The sequence below is a fragment of the Manis javanica genome, chromosome 17 (assembly GCF_040802235.1).
Source record: "Manis javanica isolate MJ-LG chromosome 17, MJ_LKY, whole genome shotgun sequence".
Classification (NCBI taxonomy): Eukaryota; Metazoa; Chordata; class Mammalia; order Pholidota; family Manidae; genus Manis; species Manis javanica.
Genome location: NC_133172.1, coordinates 4,178,874 through 4,198,177, shown reverse-complemented (window position 1 = coordinate 4,198,177; position 19,304 = coordinate 4,178,874). Strand labels below are relative to the sequence as shown.

Sequence of the window (19,304 nt, the reverse complement as noted above, 5' to 3'; positions counted from 1 at the left end):
AATCTAAAACTTAAAACTATCTACTCATCACCTCCTAAATCTTTAAAGCGCATTGTAAATAGGATATGCCCACATCCCTAGAAATATGCATCTACTCTACTTCTGAGAACTGATTCAGGGGCACATGGGTAGAACCAGAGAACTGGGTGTTTAAAGTGTGTGACAGATTGGTGGATTCTCAGCTGAACTGCCACTCATCCTTCATGAAATGGAGTAAGTCATCCAAAGAGAGGGAACGACAAATTCTGAGGCTCCATTGTAGTTTTTTAAATTTATGATTCAACAAAGCTTCTATCTTTCCCTTAAGAACAGGAATCAGAGAGTCAAGACGACTTCTTAACAAGCGATTGAAAAAGCAGAGGTGCGTAATTTTCAAAAAAGATGGTGGAGTATGAAGGCAAGGCAGAAATCTCCCCAAAACGTATGAAACATGAAAATACAGCAAATATAAACCAGAAAACAACCTGAAGATTACAAAACAGACCACCCATATCTAGGGAAGAAGACCTCACAGAAAAGGATAGAGTGGCAACGCCGCGATCCAGCGGGCCCCAAGTCCCCCCCCCACCAGCCCACAGATGGGGTGAAGAGGAATGGAGCAGGGTGGGCAGGGGCCCAGGACCGCTGAACGCCCAGGACTGGACAGCTGCTTCAGGAACACAAGCCCGCAGGTATGGGGCTCTGCTGATCAGCGTAGCTGGATACTGGGCACAGGAAGAACACCCGGGAGGCTGAGACCCCAGCTGCTGGGGAGGACAGGCCACCTGAGACAAAAGCAAAGCAAGCACTTTGAAAGAATTCTGAGCAGTGGGAGGGGTACCAGAGGGGCAAGTGCTGGACAGACTCTCCCTAGCCCGCCCCAGCCCAACAGGTTGGGAACTCTTGGGAGCTTGAGACGTTCCATCTCCTTGCTGGCAATGCAGACCCGAGGCTCTCCCCTGCGTGCACCGCTGGCAGACAACCCACTTGGCCCCCCAGGAGTGTCAGATTTTGCTGCTTGGTAGAGGGAGACTCTCCCAATTTTCTCAGCTCCATTTCAGCCCAACTGGGAAGGTGCCAGCAGGAGCCAGCCCCAAGAGCTCCTTCCTCCCTGTGGGTGTCCAATCCTGGTGCTGTGTGGTAGGACAGGATAGAGCCACCCATCAGCCCACCCACCCCATTAACCTTGCAGGCCAGGCAGAGGGTGGTGCCGCCCACCCAGCAGAGACTTCCGCAGTGATCACAAAGGTGCAGCTGGGGCAAACTCCCTGCCCAGACTGAGACTACTACAAGCCAGACAGAAAGGCAGCATCGCCCATGTGCCAACAGCAGGGGCTCCTGCACTGGACAGTAAAGAGTTGAGCTTCTGGGCACCAGAGGACACCTCCTTCATAAAGTATTACTCCATAGGTCAAGAAGCAGCAGATACATCTAATACAAAGGAAGAAACACAGAAACCCTGACAAAATGAGATCTCAGAAAAATATTCAAGATCTCGGGGAGGACTACAACAAAGAGACTTAAAAAAAAGCCACTCAGAGCTGAAGAATACAGCGTCTGAAAAGAGACATTCAGTGGAGGGATTTAAGAGGACATTACTTCAGATTGAAGAAGCTGTAAACAAAATGGAAATCACGGCACAGGAAAACAGGGGAGCTGTAGAACACACACACAAAAGATCTCTAGGACTGAAATAATAAGACATCTGTGTGACCAATCCACACAGAACAATATTCACATAATAGGGGTACCAGAAGGAGAAGAGGGAGACCAAAGGGATGGAAAGGCTTTTCCATTTATTTATTTAATCAAATGCACATCACAGTGGTCCAACAGTTCCCCTACCCTGCTTACTACCTTCCTCCTTGGTAAATACTAGTCACTTCTCAGTGTCTATGAGTCTAATTCTCTTTTGCTTTGTTATTTTACATAAAAAAGGGAAACCACATGGTACTTGTCTTTTTCCGCCTGGCTTATTTCACTGAGCATAATACCCTTTAGATCCATCCATGTTGTTGGAAATGTCAGGATTTTTCTTTTCTTTCTATGAATGAATAAAATCCCATTGTGTATATGTACCACATCTTTAGTCATCTATTTATGGACATTTAGGTTGCTTCCATACCTTGGCTATTGCAAACAGTGCAGTGATAAACAGGGGTGCATATATCTTTTCAAATCAGGGATTTTGTTTTCCTTGGGTAAATTCCTAGGAGTGGAATTTCTGGGTCAAATGGTATTTCTGTTGTTAGGTTTCTGAGGAACCTCCATACTGCTTTCCACAGCAATCGCACCAATTTGCATTCCCACCAACAGTGGGATGTAGAAAGTGGCCATTCTGACCAGTGCGAGGTGATGGCTCATGGTGCTTCTGGCTCACATTTCCCTGGTGATCGCTGATGTGGGGCATCTTTTCATGTGCCTGCTGGCTGTTTGTATTTCTTCGGAGAAGTGTCTGCTCAGGTCCTCCACCCATTTCTTAATCAGGTTGTTTTTGGGTGTTTAGGCATATGAATTCTTTACATATTTTGGATGTTAGCCCCTTATCAGATGAATTGTTTATGAATATATTCTCCCGTACTGTAGGATGCCTTTTTGTTTTACTGATGGTGCCCTTTGTTATATAGGAGCTTTTTAGTTTGATGGAGTCCCACTTGTTTTTTGTTTCTGTTGCCCAAGGAGTTGTGTTCAGTAAAAAGTTGCTCATGTTTATATTCAAGAGATTTTTGTTTATGTTTTCTTCTAAGAATTTTATGGCTTCATGACTTACATTCAGGTCATTGATCCATTTTGAGTTTACTTTTGTGTATGGAGTTAGACAATAATTGTTTCATTCTCTTACATGTAGCTGTCCAGTTTTGCCAACACCAATTGTTGAAGAGGCAGTCTCTTCCCCATTGCATATTAATGGCTCCTTTATCATATATTAATTGGCCATATATGTGTGGGTTTATTTCTGAGCTCTCTATTCTATTCCATTGATCTAGGGGTCTCTTCTTATGGCAGTACCAAATTGTTTTGATGACTGTAGTTTTGTAGCAGAGCTTTAAGTCAGGGAGCATAATCCCCCCAGCTTTGTTCTTTCTCAGGATTGCTTTGGCTATTCAGGGTCTTTTGTGGTTCCATATAAATTTTAGAACTATTTGTTCTAGTTCCTTGAAGAATGCTGTTGGTATTTTGATAGGGATTGCATTGACTCTAAATTGCTTTGGGCAGGATAGCCATTTTGACAATACTAATTCTTCCTATCCCTGAGCACAGGATATGTTTCCATTTATTGGTATCTTCTTTCATTTCTCTCATGAGTGTCTTGCAGTTTTCAGGGTATAGGGCTTTCACTTCCTTGGTTAGGTTTATTCCTAGGTATTTTATTCTTTTTGATGCAATTGTCAATGGAGTTGTTTTCCTGATTTCTCTTTCTGCTAGTTCATTGTTAGTATATAGGAATGCAACAGATTTCTGTGTATTTAGTATCCTGCAACTTTGATGAATCCAATTATTAATTCTAGTAGTTTTTTGGTGGATTATCCAGGGTTTTCTATGTATAATATCATGTCATCTGCAAATAGAGTTTAACTTCTTCCTTACCAATTTGGGTGCCTTTTATCTTTTTTTGTGTCTGACTGCTATGGCTAGGACCTCCAGTCCTATGTTGAATAAAAGTGGTGAGAGTGGACATCCTTGTCTTGTTCCCTATCATAGATGAAAAGCTGAAAGTATGATATTGTCTGTGGGTTTGTCATAGTGTCAAATTTTATAATGTTATAATGTTAAGGTACAGACCCTCTGTACCCATTTTGTTTTTTTCTGATCATGAGTGGATGTTGAGTTTTGTCAAATGCTTTTTCAGCACATATTGAAAGGACTGTGGTTTTTATACTTCTTGTTAATGTGGTGTATGATACTAACCGATATACAAATATTATACCATCCTTGCGTCCCTGGAATAAATCCCACTTGGTCAAGTTGGATGATCTTCTTAAGGTATTTTTGCATTCAGTTTGGTAATATTTTGTTGAGGATTTTTGCATCTATATTTATCATGATAATCTATAGTTTTTTTTGCGGTGTCTTTGATCTTGATAATTAGAGTGATGCTGGCCTCATAGAATGAATTTGGAAGTATTCCCTCTGCTTCTAGTTTTGGAAAACTTTGAGAATGGAGACCACCTCTTCTTTAAATAAATGTTTGGTAGAATTCAGCTGCGAAGCCGTCTGGACATGGAGTGTTTTGATTACCAGTTCAATTTCATTGTTGGTAATTGGTCTGTTCAAATTTTCTGTTTCTTCTTTGGTCAGTCTTGGAAGATGGATTTTTCTAGAAAGTTGTCCATTTCTTCTATTTTGTCCAGTTTTTTGGAATGTACTTTTTCACAGTATTCCCTAACAACTCTTTGTATTTTTTTTTGTAGTATCCTTTGTGATTATTCCTTCTTCATTTCTGTTTGTCTGTGTACACTTTTTTTTTTCTTAGTAAGTCTGGCTAGGGGTTTATCTATTTTATTTTCTCAAAGAACTAGCTCCTGGTTTCAGTGATTTTTTTTCTATTGTTTCATTCTTCACTATTTTATTTCTGCTCTGATCTTTATTGTGTCCCTCCTTCTTACTGACTTTGGGCCTCATTTGTTCTTCATTTTCTAGCATCTTTAATTGCAATTTTTGAGGTAAGCCTATATTGCCATGTACTTTCCTCTTAGAACTGCCTTTGTTGCCTCCCACGGATTTGGGGCTACTGTGTTTTTGTTTTCAATTGTCTCCATTATTGCTTGATTTAATTTGTTCATTGATCTATTGATTATTCAGAAGCATGTTGTTTGGCCTCTATGTGTTTGTAGGTCTTTTTGTTTTCTTTGTGTAATTTATTTCTAGTTTCATACCATTGTGGTTTGAGAAGCTGCTTGATACAATTTCAGTCTTTCTAAGTTTACTGAGACTTTTCTTGTGGCCTAGTATGTGATCTATTTTGGAGAACATTCCATGTACATGAGAAAAATGTAGATCCTGTTGCCTTTGGGTGGAGTGTTCTGTAGATATCTGTTAAGTCCATCTGATATAGTATGTTGTTCAGTGCCTGTGTTCCCTTATTTATTTTTTGCTAGTTAATCTACTGGTGTGAATGGTGTGTTAAAATCTCCTAAAATAGATGTGTTGCAGTCTATTTCCGCTTTCTCTATGTATGTACTTTACATATTTAGGTGCTCCTATGTTGGGAACATAGATATTTATAGTGATTATATCCTCTTCTCGGGCTGACCCCTTTATCATTATGTAATGTTCTTCTTTGTGTCTTGTTACTTTCTTTGTTTTGAAATCAATTTTGTCTGATTTAAGTAATGCTAATCCTGCTTTTTTCTCCCTATTATTGGCATGGAATATCTTTTTCCATCCCTTAACTTTTATGGGTATGTATTTGGATTTGAAATTAGTCTCTTGTAGGCAACATATAGATGTGTCTATTTCCTTATGTATTCTGCCACTCTGTCTTCTGATTGGTGCATTCAACCCATTTACATTTAAGATGATTATTGGTCTCCTCTCTGTTCATTTCTTCCTCTCATACTCTTCTCTTGTTATTGATGATTTTCTTTAATGTTGTAATTGAATGTTTTAATTTTTGTACTTATTGTACAATTGGTTTTGCAATCTACTTTTAAATCCCTCCATCATGTGTTTCATTTCAGCTACTGTATTCTTCAGCTCTGAGTGGCTCTTTTTCAGGTTTTCTGTATCTTTGTTGAAGTCCTCCCTGAGATCTTGAATATGTTTCTGTAAATCTGTGAGCATGTTTATGACCTTTATTTTGAAATCTTTACTAAGAAGACGTGATTTCTGTTTCATTTAGCCTGTTTCTGGGGTTCTGTCTTGTAGTTTTGTTTGGGTCAAATTCCTCTGCCTGCTCATTTTGTCAGGGATTCTGTGTTTCTTCCTTTGTATTAGATGTCTCTGCTATGCTTTCTGGTCTAAAGAGTAATAGCTTTATGAAGAAGGCGTTCAGTGGTGCCCAGAAGCTTCTGATTCTGTACTCTCCAGTGCCTGGTTCTATTTTTCAGGGGTCCCCGTTGTTGTCATGCTGTGATTAGACACCTTTCTGTCTGGCATCTGTAATGGTCTCAGTCTTGGTGGGTAGTTTGCTTGAGGCGCTGCCTTTGTAATAAACTCAGGAATCTCTGTCGACCTTGCTGCAGGCAGGGCCACCCTCTGCCTGGCCTGCAGCAATGGTGGGATTGCAGGGTTAATGGAATTGGCAGATCTATGTGCCCTGGCTGGACGTGCAGCACCGGCTCTGGATACCCACAGAGAGGAAGGAGCCCTTGGGGCTGGCCCCTCCAGGCACTTTTCTACTTGGGCTGAAATGGAGCCAAGCAAGCTGGGAGTCTCCCTCTGCCTGCCAGGCAGCAAAATCTGCTGCTGTCCCTGGGCCGAGTGGACTGTCTGTCAGCAAGCACAGGGAGGAGCCTTGGGGCTGCACTGCCAGCAAAGGAGATGGAGCATCACAAGCTCCCGAGAGTTCCTGATCTCTTGGGCCGAGCAAGGGCCAAGGACGTATCCTCCACTTGCTGCCCTTTCTCCTGAGGACAGAGTTCTGTCCAACCCTCGTCCCCTCTGGTACCCCTTCCACTACTGGCAACTCTTTCAAGCTGCCGCCTCTGCCTTGGGTCTCAGGACTGCCAGAGCATGCCTGCCCTCCACAGTGGCTGGAGTGTCATTCTCCCAGAGGGTTCCACCTGCCCCTCGTGTCCAGCCCCGGTAATCACCAGAACCCCATGTAATGTGGGCTCATGCTCCCAGAGCAGATCTCCACAGCCAGGTGTGCAGCTCTCCTGGGCTCGTACCCCCTCCCTGCTCCACTCCACCTTCTCCCATCTGTAGGCTGGGGCGGGAAGAGGCCTTGGGTCCCACTCCGTCTCAGCTTTGCCGCCTCACCCTTTTCTGTGTGGTCCTCTTCATCCTCAGGTGTTGGGGGTCTGTTCTGTAGTCTTCAGGTCATTTTCAGGTCTAGTTGCATTTGCTGTATTTTCTTCTTTTATGTTGTTTTTGGAGGAGGTTTCCTTCTTGCCTTCCTATTTTGCCATCTTTCCATCTGGCTGCAATTTGGATACAAGGCGTTGACCCAAAAGGACTGACTTCCCCACACTAGATCCAAATGGGTTGTTGCAACGCCTAAATAGAAGTTTATGTTGACCAAAGGGCTTCCAAAAGTCGTCCTGTGTGAATCTGGGGAGATGAGTGTCTATGATTGTCCACTACATCACTCTAACAGGTTTTATTGAATCTTGTGGCCTTTTCTCTTTAGTGAAGGTCGGAGATCACCCACAAAAACAGGGTGAAAGGGAGTGGGGACACATGGCGCTGTGACAGGAAACACAGTGTAGTTACAGGATTTACATCAGCATACCCCAGTAAAGTTTCAGGCGGTTTGTCATCAATTTGTATAGCCACACAGTATGTCTGACAGCAGTCTGTTCAGTCCAGGTGGTTGTCCTTCCAGTCCTGTTTCCTGGCAAGACTTCTACGGAGCCCTCTCCTGGGGAACTCTGTGTGATAAATCCATCCCATGATGTTAGGACTGACAGGAAGGCTATGTATGGGTTCATATAAAGTAGACCCCAAGCTCCGAGTCCTGGCATCATACAGGAAAACTTGACTCAGTGTCACGAATGTGTTTTCCCTTTGGGGATCCCATACAGCGGCTTTTACCAAGATAACATTTGAGTTTCTGCAGGGGCCAGCAAAAGAGGGGGTTCGGGGAGGCATATGGGTGGTGCATAGGGAAATGAAAAGCAGCAGTAACTCAAGTCCCACTTCTGGGAAAGCCGTCCACATCAGCTCTCTACTTCTCAGCCTGGTCCTGTTCCTGCTGTTTCAGCCTCAGATCTCATATTCTTTCTGCAGACCTCTCCAGAGTAGGTGCCCTTAAGTGAGAGGCACAGATCCAGGAGTTAACTCTCTGTAGTTTTTCTGCACAAGTATTAGAAGGACCTGGGAAGTTCCTTTTCATTTGGGCTTCAAGGATTTTTTTTTAACTAGTGGTGTTCACAGTATATAGTCACCTGATTGACAGTCAGGAGTCTGAATTTCCTCCTCTGTAGGTAAATTTGTGATAGACATCAGTAACCAATTTTGAATGTTCCTTCAGTAGTTTAGGTAGCTGTTTACAGTAATGCAGTGCCTCCCCTTTAGCGATGTGGGCTCACACAGCCCTTCGTTCATTCTCATGGACCTGCACATACTAATTTGAAAAGGTGATGGTTTATGTTTACCAGAAGTTATTGATCGTAGGTTGAGCAGTATCAAGGGGAGAACTTTTGGCCACGGCAATGAGAAAGTATCAATTTTGCCAGTTGGGTTTTTTTTTTTTTCTTTTTGAAGCAGAAAATAAGTTTTATTTGAATATACTCTAAGGGAGGAATGGACTAGATTCAAGGAAGAGAAAGGCAGATTTACTTGAAATAAAACAGAGAAGGAAAAGCAGATGGAGGAAAGGGAAGCAGGCGTGGCATAGGGCATAATCCCTTGCCAACTCCTAAAGCCAGGGTCACCTGGCATCCAGTGTCTGCTTGGATCTGCACAGCATGGGAACCAAGTCCCCACCTCGTGAGGACTGGGGGGGCCACAGAGCACTGGATGGAGGGGATTATGTTCTGAGAAGTCCCTAAAGGCAAAGAAAAGGTATTTTTCAGGCAGGAAACTAAAGAGAGTGATTGTATAGCTGCAGTTCTGTCCAGGTCACCCCGCTAATGGGGACTTACAAGTCCAAATCAGAGCTCTCAGCAGCCCCTCCCTACTAACCTGAAATGAGATAGTGTGACACACTCGAAGAAAGGCACGTGTGGGCAACCTCAGAGAGGAGGCCACTGGCTGGGTTTTAATTGTACCATTTGTCCTTTCCACTAGGCGTGATGACTGTGGGTGAGTGGCACAGTGGAAATATTGAATAATAGGCTAAATTTTACAAATTTCTGTGATAAATTGCCCTGTGAAACGAGTTCCTCAATCACCATGTTGTTCAGCAGGAATTCCCCATACTGGAATGATTCATGGCCGTAATAATTTGCTTACTATTTGGGCTGTTGCTCTTCCACAAGGAAATGCTTCAACCCACTAACAAAACATATCAGTATGTACTGATAACCTCCATTTGTGTAAAATCCAATCGTCAGACTGGAAAAGTCCAACTGGTGAAGGATGAATTCCTTTAGGACCATGTAAGGGTCTCCCAGTATTATGTTTAGGGCAAATCAGACACTTAGCATATTCCTTTCTTACTACTGGAAACAGAGACATCCAAAAATATTGTTTTCCCCGCAGTATCATCTGACAGGACCCCAGGGAGTCGCATCAGGTATATATTGTAAGAAAGGTTAACTGGGCCTCAGAGGTGAGCGTTGGCCACTGATTTGGCCCAACCCATACATTTCCAAGAGAGTCCAATATTCTCCCTATTGCATCCTTAACTGTTTTTCCTTTTCTATTAGATCTTTTTGAAAATCAAGCGAGGTTCAGTTAAATTAGTGGGTAAGAAAACACAGGTTTTTTGTTGGGCAAGTTATTGGCTGTTAAGCTGCTTTTTGCAGCTTGAAGAGCCAGGTGATTTCCTTCAGCTTCAGTGGTGTCTGCCCTGGAGTGTCCATGTATCTTATTACGGCCAGTTTTTTGTGTGTCTGTGTGTGTGGGAGGGGAATAATTTCCAACAAGGCTGCCACCTGTTTTCCATTTTTAATAGGTTGTCCAATTGAAGTTAAGAAACCTCTGTTTCCAGAACATTCCAAAATCGTGTGCCACACCAAACGCACAGTGACTGTTGGTATAAATGTTTGCTGTTGTTCCTTTGGCTGGTTGGCAAGTTTTCGTTAAAGCTCTTAAGTTCAGCCTGCTGGGCAGAATGAATCTCAAGTGACGGGCACTTTCAAGGACAGAGACCAGTGAAGTTACTGCATAGCCAGCCTGGTATTTCCCTTGGGTCCTTTAAGGTGGAACCATCTGTAAATAAAACAAGTTCTGCATCACAGCCAGTGTGGTTTCCTGGGGGTCACTGTGAGGAGTGAGGAGCTGATCAGTCACACAGCCACCTTCTATTTCTGTTGTTTCCTCCAGAAGCTAAGTGGCTGGATTCAACCTGTTACAACACAGCAAGGTTATGTTAGGAGAGAACAAGGTAACTTCACAGGTGGCTAGCCCGCTAGCTGGACTGTGCGGAGTGTTTTGTGAATTCAGCAAGGCTCTGTGGGTGGGGCAAGGAAAACTGGTGACTTCGTTTCTTCTATAACCTGACATAATGCTGCAAAGGCAGTGACAGCTCTCAGGCAAGACGGAAGACTCCTCACCATGGGGCCCAGCGGTTGGCCGCAGTCACCTGTAGGCCTGCGATGGTCTCCATGTTTCTGGGCTCACACTCCAGATGCTGTCCCACTGCTTCCATGCACAGACCAAAAGGGTGCCAAATCATCATTTGGAAGTCCTGATGCTGGGGCCAGAGTTAGCACTGCCTTTGAGGTTGCCATCACTTCTGGGTGCTGTAGGTTTGAATACATTCCCCCTTTCAGGTGAAGGAGATGGGAGCCCATATTTTTCCAGATTATCTCACTTCTTTGCTCATTCACGAGCTTTTCCTTCTTTCTTGGGTGTGGGGCTGACAGAGGGGAGAAGGGCCGCAGCATCTTCCCAGCACAGGAGGGGCAGTCCTGGATGCCCAGGCCCTGCAGCTTGCAAAGCTCCACACACGTAGTAACTCTTTCTTGTCCTTATAAATCTGTGCAGCACGCACTATTATTACTTTCATTATACAGATGAGGAGAACATAGACACATAGAGGTTAAATATTTTTGTTTTTAATTCACATGTCGTTTAGGGAAAAATAGGGAATTTCCCCTGGCTATGCTGATTGCAAAGACAGAGCATTTAGCCATCATGTTATAATGAGAAAACCACATTCAGCCATTCTTTGAATAATCCAAAGATATTTATTTTGTTTTTATATCTTGTCATTTTATCTTATATTGCTGGTATGTTATTTTTCAATTTTGATTATAAGAAGTTTCTATTTATGTGTAAAGACTTATTCTGTGGACAATATCAATTATGCATGAAGATTTAGAGATCTTAGGAAAATGTAGAGGCATGGGTCATAGTGCAATACAGCAGGACCTGCCCCATGACATGCTGGACTTAACGAATTAAAAGTATTGCTCAGTGTTACGATGGCAAGAGAAAGATGTGTTTGCCTTCACACCAGGGAGAAATGTGCAGTGACACCTGTCACAGGAGTTACAGGTCAGTCTCATATCTTGCTTTCAGCTATGAGCTATAAACATTAATCCTGGAGAAAATTATTTTGGATTAGAAACTATTAATTTCAGAGCATATAATTATCTATTCATTATATCTGATTAAGTAAAACTATTAGCCATGAGGCAAGAAATAAATAAAACACAAGACACATACAAAATGGAATTTGTAAGGGATGGCAGTTTTTCATTTAAAAAATTTAAATTTTAGAATTATATTGGAATATTTATAGACCAGAATATAGATCACAAGATAGGAAATGCAGACATACACATACTGTTTTCTTTAAATGCTGTTTCCTTGATTCAAAGAGAGAACAGTCTCACAAACATCAATAGACAAGGGATGTTTTCAGTGGAGATACAATTATTGCCTCCATTAAGCACTTCATACTCCCAGAGTTGAAAACATTTGTGTTCCAGCAATTTCTGTTCAGATCCACTGTTCTTCATTGGATAAGAAACGTGGATTCAGCATACACTTTACTGTAAGCACGGAGGTGTTACAAGGTGTCCCTCTAGTCATTCCCCAGGTATGGGTCCTGTAAGGACTCCCACAGTCCGGCAGCCCATTACAAACCAGGTTTTATTATCATTTGTATTAGAGATCAGCGGTCACTCAGGGAAGATTACATTGTCACATCTGCAGCCCGTGAATGCTTCAGGGGGGCTGGAGCCCCCACTTCTCTTTCCAGTGTAGCCAATGCCCCAGGAATGATTTCTGCCCCCTGCAGGGTTTTCACACTGGATCAGTTTCAAACCCAAAAGAATTCATTTCCACTGTGATCACCCCCTCAGACTTCTGGTCCACCGACTCCCCTGACAGACTCTGCCTGTCACACTGACACAGAATATACTCCCCAGACTCCATCCGTCTGGACGGTGAGCTCCCTGTGGAGGCCGTGACGGGCAGTACTCCGTAGGGGGCAGGGGCAGACCCTGAGGTAACAGGCGTGTGCTTCTGTGACCCCACCTCCCCATAGAAACCCAATTATCATGTCATCTGTAGTGGCACTGACAGTATAGGCCTGGGGAGCTAAGAACATTTCTGGGAAACTTTCCCCAGTTGCTAATTACCAAAACAAATTAAAAGTTTATAATTAGCCACTATAAAAGTTTATAATCTCCGGGGAGCCACTGAAATGTGTGGGAAAGGCCCTTACTTCTCCTTAATTCAGGGACAGGAAAGGGCTCACGTGGAGGAGCCCGCGTGCTGAGGTTTGACGTGGGAAGGACGGGCAGGAGGCATGGGTCCCACTGGGTGCTCTGCTTCCCTGGGAAATCCTGCCCCCGAGAACGTGTCCCCCCATAACCTTCCACCCACTAAGGCACAGCATGGTGTACGGCGTGAGCCGAGAAACAGTCACACAGAACACCTGGGAAAGATTTCAAGGAGATGCAATACATGGAAAAAACATGAACTCAAGGATATATTGATAATTAGTTTGGAACTCTAGATAGGGAAATTTTGTACAAAATATACTGTACTGATGTTGAACATACAGTAGTGGGAGGAGCCTATGTAGAACAATGAACCATGGAAATGCGAGAGCTGCGCAAACAGAAGCACGCGATGCTGTAGGTCGCCCCTCTGAACTGCCCCGTCCCTTACACTTGTTTATTGGTGCATTTTCAGTATCAAACACTGAATGCTTTCGTAAAAAGAAATACACAACATGAATTCAAATCCAATCTTTTGTTTTCCTACAAACAAATCTACATTTGATTCAAGACAATTATCTAATTTCTCTCAATTTCCAACTCAGGCATTAAAGCCAACATGGTGGGCGGCCCAAAATGCACCCACCCAGCCCGGCACACACACAGTGACTCACGGATGCAGACACATGTGCGTGCACATGCAAATATTCAGTCACATACCCTCATATCCTTTTGTTTGTACCTCACACACACATTCCACTACCAGCAGCTCCCCCACAGACTTGACTACATAGGACAGTCACCGCAATACACATTCAGTGTCACATATATCTGTGCAAACTTAGCCATGTTTTCTTAAAAAATCAAAATCATATAACATATGCTTGTATGTTGATGCCATGTTTGTACATGAACAAAAGAATTGTATTTCCAGATGTCTTTTATCCATCTGCCCTCTAGTTTCCTCCCAACTCTGCCCCAACTCAGGAGGGTGACATTACAGTGTCCATAGTTACCAGGTGATGGGTGCATGATCACCGCAGGTAAGGCACAAGGAACACGGTGCTGGGGGCGTGACCGTGCACAGGCATGTGACACAGCAGGGAAGGGTGCGAGCACAGGGGGAGGGTGACTCAGGAGGTGGGTGCAGAGCCCGGGCTGTGGGAAAGGGAAGTGGGCCAGCAGGAACTCCAGGTTTCTTATTATGACACTCTCACCTTTTGTTTACTGCTATTTATTAACATAAATGATGGTTTATGGGGGGGAACTCCTCAGTGTGGTTGTTCAAGATTGCTCTATTTGTCCCTGTGTAGTTGTTTGTTGTTTTGAATTGCCTTTTTATAGTCTAAGAAAAATCTGTTAAGGGCGGAGCCAAGATGGCGGCCCTTGCTGTGTGGCTTAGGTGACCCAATATGTGTGCCACATGCCAAGAGGTGGGCCCAGTGTGATACATGTGCTTAGTAAACGGCAGCTTCTATTGTTACATGAGACAAGGAAGGATGAAACAGAATTCCTGACTTGGGGAGACCATAGCCTATGAAGGACCCTCAGGGAACTCTGCAGTCCAAAGCAGTCAGGGCCAAGGCTCTGACATACAGGGAAGGTGAGGCGTGGGCTGCCTGAAGGGGTCAAAGACTCATGTAGACTCATTTAGAGATAGCCCTCTTTCAAGTCTTAAGTGCTTAAGTGCCACCTTCTTGGCAGGGCCTTCCCTAGCCATCCTATTTACACATCCTACCCCCTCCCTTCTCCTGCCCTCCCTGACTCCCTTCCCTGCCTGTTGTCCAATGGTAGCTAACATCATCTCTTTGGATGACACGTGTGGCTGGAACTCGTGACATCTTTCCCTGGCTCCCCTCAGTCTCTTGGTAAAGGGAACTATCGTCCATCGGTTCCCTGGTTGTTTTCTTTATGGAACTCAACCCAGTCTTCCATTTACCTGTGTACTAATATGGGGTCTGCCTTTCCCATTTGGCTATAAGCACAATGAGGACACAGACCTGCTGTGTCTTTTTTACAAAGAATACCCAGGATGTAAAATAATGTCTGTCTAGTAAGTGGGAGAGAAGGGTTGGGAGGTAGGGTGAGCATGGATGGTATCTTCCAAGAGTCTCAGAAGCCTGAGTCACCAGGGAAAACACAGCATGAATCACCGAGGGAGTTTAATGGGCACATCAAGGCATTTTATTCCGTGACTATTCAGGAGCCTGTCTCTGGTCTCCGCGACCCCATCAGCTTGACCCTTAGAACTCTTCTGGTTCTCGCTGTTTCCGCCTTTCTCCTGCCTCTGCGGGCAGCACAGGGCGATGGCAAGAGCCCTGAAAGAGGCGGAGCACAGAGAGTGTGGGCTCAGGAGGCTGCGGATCTCAGCGGCCTCTTCTCCCACCTCACGCTCACACATGCTGCGTCCCGAGAGGCAGGGTGGCACAGTAGTCCAGAATATGGCCTCTGGGGTCCAACGGAGCTATGTTCGAATCCTAGCCCTGTCACTGTTGGCTATGAGAGCTTAACCACTCTGAGTTTTAGTTTCCTTATCTGTAGAATGGGGGTTAAATACCTACATCATGGTTGTGTAGATTAAAATATTAGATATAAAGTGCTTCATGTGGTACCTGGTACATCGCAAGTGCTCCATAAAGAGTAACTATTAATGAGGGCATGTGTGGTCATGATCAGGTAAATATGGACTTTTGAGTCTCATGGTTTAAACAATAATGGCCATGAGAATGCAGAAGAAAGTAGGGTCAGTGAGGACTAGCATTTGAAGAAGAGGTGGATGTATCAGTCAGGAATCTTAGTTGTAATAGGCAGGAAACCCAACTCAAACTGTCTTAAGTAGAAAGGGGAATTTATGGGCTCATGTAATTGTAAAATCCAAAGGCACTGGCTTCAGGCATGGCTGGATCCAGGAGTGCAGGCGATGTCTTCAGGGAGCTGTCTCTTTGCATCTTTAGGTCTACTTTTCTTACATTCCTCCATTCCCAGACAGGATCCTATGTTGTGGTAACAAGATGACTGCCTAGAGTTCCATGTATACAGTCTATCCTGAGAGTAAAATCAGTAGAAAGAGCTTCTTCCCTCCACAACTCTCCTAACAGAAGTCCTAGGTCAGACTCTTACTGTTCCAAAACAGGCCTAGTGCCCAGCCCTGCACCAATCACAGAAGCCAGCAAAAGAACTGGTGGGGACATCATTGCTATTCAGACTGTATACACTTGGGTGGGTGATGGGGGTCAAAAGGCACAGACTTCTGCTTGTAAAATAAATAAGTCATGAGCGGATATGATGTACAGCACGATGACTGCAGTTAGTAACACTGTGGTGCATATTTGAAAGTTGCTAAGAGAAAAGATCTTAAAGTTCTCATCACAAGAAAAACAGTTTTGTAACTATGCACAGTGACAGATGTTAACTAACTTACTGTGGTTATCATTTTGCAATTATACAAATATCAGATAATCATATTGTATACCTGGAACTAATAGAATGTTATATGTCAATTATAACTCCATAAAATAACAACACTACACTTAAAAAAAAAAAAAAAGAAAAATCTGTTAAGATTTAGACTGAAATTAATTGAATTACATTTGAATTTTGGGCAAGTTGGATTTTTGTGATGTTTTTCAACTACAGATGTATGTCACTTTCTAATGCTGTCATGTCCATGAAGAATGTAATTTTATTTTCCCCAGTTTTATTGAGATAAAGCAGAAACAGAAAATTGTAATATAAAATATACAATGTGATGATTTGATAGACATATACATTGTGAAGTGATATATTGACACATTCATCACTGCAGTTACCTTTTTCTTTTTTTGTCAGAATGCTTAAGATCTATTAGCAAATTCTGAGTATACAATAAGATAGTATTAACTATAGTTACCAAGCTGTACATCAGATCCTCAGAACTTTTTTATTCTATAACTGAAAATGTGTTCCCTCTGACCCACCCCCCCAGCACCCCCACACCCGTCCCCCTGCAACCACCACCACCACCATTCGACTGTTTCTAAGAGACCAGCTTGCTAAAAAAAAAAAATCAGATTCCACATATAAGTGATTCCATACAATATTCATCTTTGGCTTATTTCACTTAGCATAATGCTTTCTAGGTTCATCCATGGTAGCACAAGTGTCTGGATCTTCTTTCCCCAGCTGAACAATATCCCATTGTGTATTTGGACCACATCTTCTTTATCCACTTATCTGGAGATGGACAGTTAGGTTATTTCTGTATCTTGACTACTGTGAATAATTCTGCCATGAACATGGGACTGCAGACATCTTCTGAGATCCTGATTCAATTTCTCTTGACTAAGTACCAAGGAGCAGGATTTCCTGGATCATATGGTGTTCTGTTTGCAATTTTATTAGCAACCCCACCTCTATCCTCTTTTCTATAATCGTTGTACCACTTCAAGGTAGACCAGGGACATGGGACAAGCATGATGATCTTTTCCTGCCTATGATGAAAAATGCCAGGATATAAACAGTATAGTAAGAACAGGAGGGGCTCCACCTTAAGGCTAAATTAACATTTTAAAAACCGGTAAGTTAGGCGGTAAGATTCCTAACATATATTCCAACGACCTGCCTTAAGGCAGGGCAAGCGCACCTCACCGGCATGCTCCCAGTGCCTGAGGGTAACCTCTGTCCTGGAGAACAGGATCGATACATTCCTTGTGTTAAGTTTATCTTACAAAATTCCCTAGAGGGCTGACTACGGATGGTGACACAGCCTCTCACTGGAGACAGACCTCAGGAGTCCACACGTCAAGCCTATGCCCCCCGCCCCCCACCACATTCTGTCCCATTCCTGAAAGCCTTAGAAGATAGACTCCGAGTGCCTGCTCTCTGAGGCTGCATGTACTCCCCTTCGAGTGTGTACTTTTTGCCTGTCTTCTCACTGCGCAACTGTGCTTTGTCTCTGTGGTCTTCCAGTGTTAGCATCTTTGTTAGTTTGCTATTTCATTCAATTCTCGACTTAAGCACAAGTCTCCTCTCTCTCTCTCTGTCCTACTTCAGACAGGTAGGGAGGGGCTCCTGAGATCTCTGATCTGGGCTTGCAAATTCGGATCACCTGGGTGACCTGGACAGGATGGCAGCTGTATGATCGTGCTCTTTAATACCCTGTCTGAGTATCTGCTTTGCCTCTGGGAAGTTACCAGAACGTCACCTCCCTCCAGAGCTCTGCAGCTCCCCCCGAGTCCTGGCGTGGTTGGGGCTTTGTTCACATGCTGCAGATCCAAACAGACACTGGAAGCCAGGTGGCCCTGGCTTCAGGAGTTGGCAGGGCATCTGCCCGATGCAAGCACGGTAAGCTCCATTTTCCTCTGTTCCTCCCTGCTTCCTGCTACCTGCAGCTTCCATTCACTGCTACTCTCTTTAATGTAAATTCCTTCCTTATCTACTATAGAGAAAATGGACATTCCTGACCAGGATATCGCCCACTGTGTACCGAGAGCCTGTCCACATATCTATGGGCAGCAGGGGAAGCACCCATTCTCCTCTCCTCAGTTCCTGGCACATAATTTGTCAGGCATCTTGTCAGCATACAGGCCCGCCCAGAGAGGTCCCCCACTGCTGGGAGCAGGGGAGGGAGGAGGAAGAGGGGGGGGCTGGGGAGGACCGTGCCAGCGGAGGAAGGGAGCCTGAGCGGAGAACCAGGAGGGAACCAGGGCTGGCAACGGGGAGCCCTGGAGCCCCGGTGCTAGGGGAGGATTGAGGCTGTGCTGGGGGCCAGAGGGGGCAGGGCCAGAGCCTGGAGAGACAGGGCTGTCTCTGTGACCTGTACGTGGCTGGGTGGCTGCTGAGAGAATGAACGTGGCATGAACCACTTTTAACAGCCCCCCTCCAATTTGGTCTAATCAGATTCACAATGAACGTTCCAGAGGTGGGGAACTTCCTCCTTCCCGAGCAACATTATTGGTGTAGTTGGCAGGATTCATTGAGTCAAAGGGACCGACCAAATGGGAGGGAAACTTCCATTTGTGGCCCCTGTGAATAGGGAGACACCTGTCTGTCACCTAATGGGGGTGTGCTCTGAGGTGGCTTGCCTCTAGAGGACTGGCCTCCACCCCAGGACTGGGGGGAGGTCATGACCCCTAAGGCAGGGGAGCTGACCCTCTGCAAAACAGGAGATTCCTCAGGGGAACTGAGGGTCCAGAAGGCAGCAGGAAATGTGCGATGTTTCTCAGTGCTGAAAAGGGCTACCGGGGAGAGAGCTGTGCCTCTGTGAGAAGCGGCAGAACAAGAGCACAAGGTGTGGGATTCTATCGGGACGACAGAAAGTCACGGAAGACTGAGACAGCTTTGCCGAGAGCCACTGCAGGTGAAGGACGCACTAGTGTCACGGGAAGGGCTGCGGAATGCAGCCTGTGAGACGCCATGGGGGAAGTGAGGACTAGCAGTAGGGGTGCCTTCAGCACTGGAAATGGTAGAAGGCGCATCGGATGAAGAGGGGCCAGGGGAGGGGAGGGCAGTGCTGCTGCCGGTGGTGGAGGCACCAGTCCCTCCCGCTGGAAGCTAGTTGAAAGCTCCACCGGGTGCAGTCAGGAGAGTAAAGATGCAGCAGCAGCGGGTTCCCGGGAGAGACGCAGCCCCCTCCCCAGGTCACGGGGCGCTCCGTGTTCTCCGGTGCTCAGCCACAGCTTGTGGGGCTGGGCTCTCAGTTTCGGCAGAAGCCCTCAGAGCTGATATCCAATGAACTTCTGCTTGTCTGGGATTTAGGAGTTGATGGAATTGTTCTGTCTGGGTGAGAAATGGGAAAGCTGGCTTGCCTGATGCCTCACACCACCCTGCAACAGTGATCACAAGATGTGTAAAAAACTCTGGGGAACCCCTCCTTACTTGACTGGCTGCTGGCTGTGCTTT

At 44.8% G+C, this 19,304-nt stretch overlaps 1 protein-coding gene across 16 annotated transcripts in view; it reads right to left on the bottom strand.

Moving 5' to 3' along the window:
* Positions 1–19,304, bottom strand: part of LOC108387222 (zinc finger protein 525-like) — an 85,479-nt gene that overhangs the window by 32,072 nt on the left and 34,103 nt on the right. The window contains exon 3 of one of the 16 annotated variants that reach the window (XM_073226451.1): positions 627–764. The exons of 13 other annotated variants lie outside the window; for them this stretch is intronic. In XM_073226451.1, the coding sequence (XP_073082552.1) occupies positions 652–764 (113 nt within the window). In that variant the 3' untranslated portion in view covers positions 627–651. 2 more of the 16 variants (XM_073226450.1, XM_073226452.1) reach the window with 2 other exon arrangements.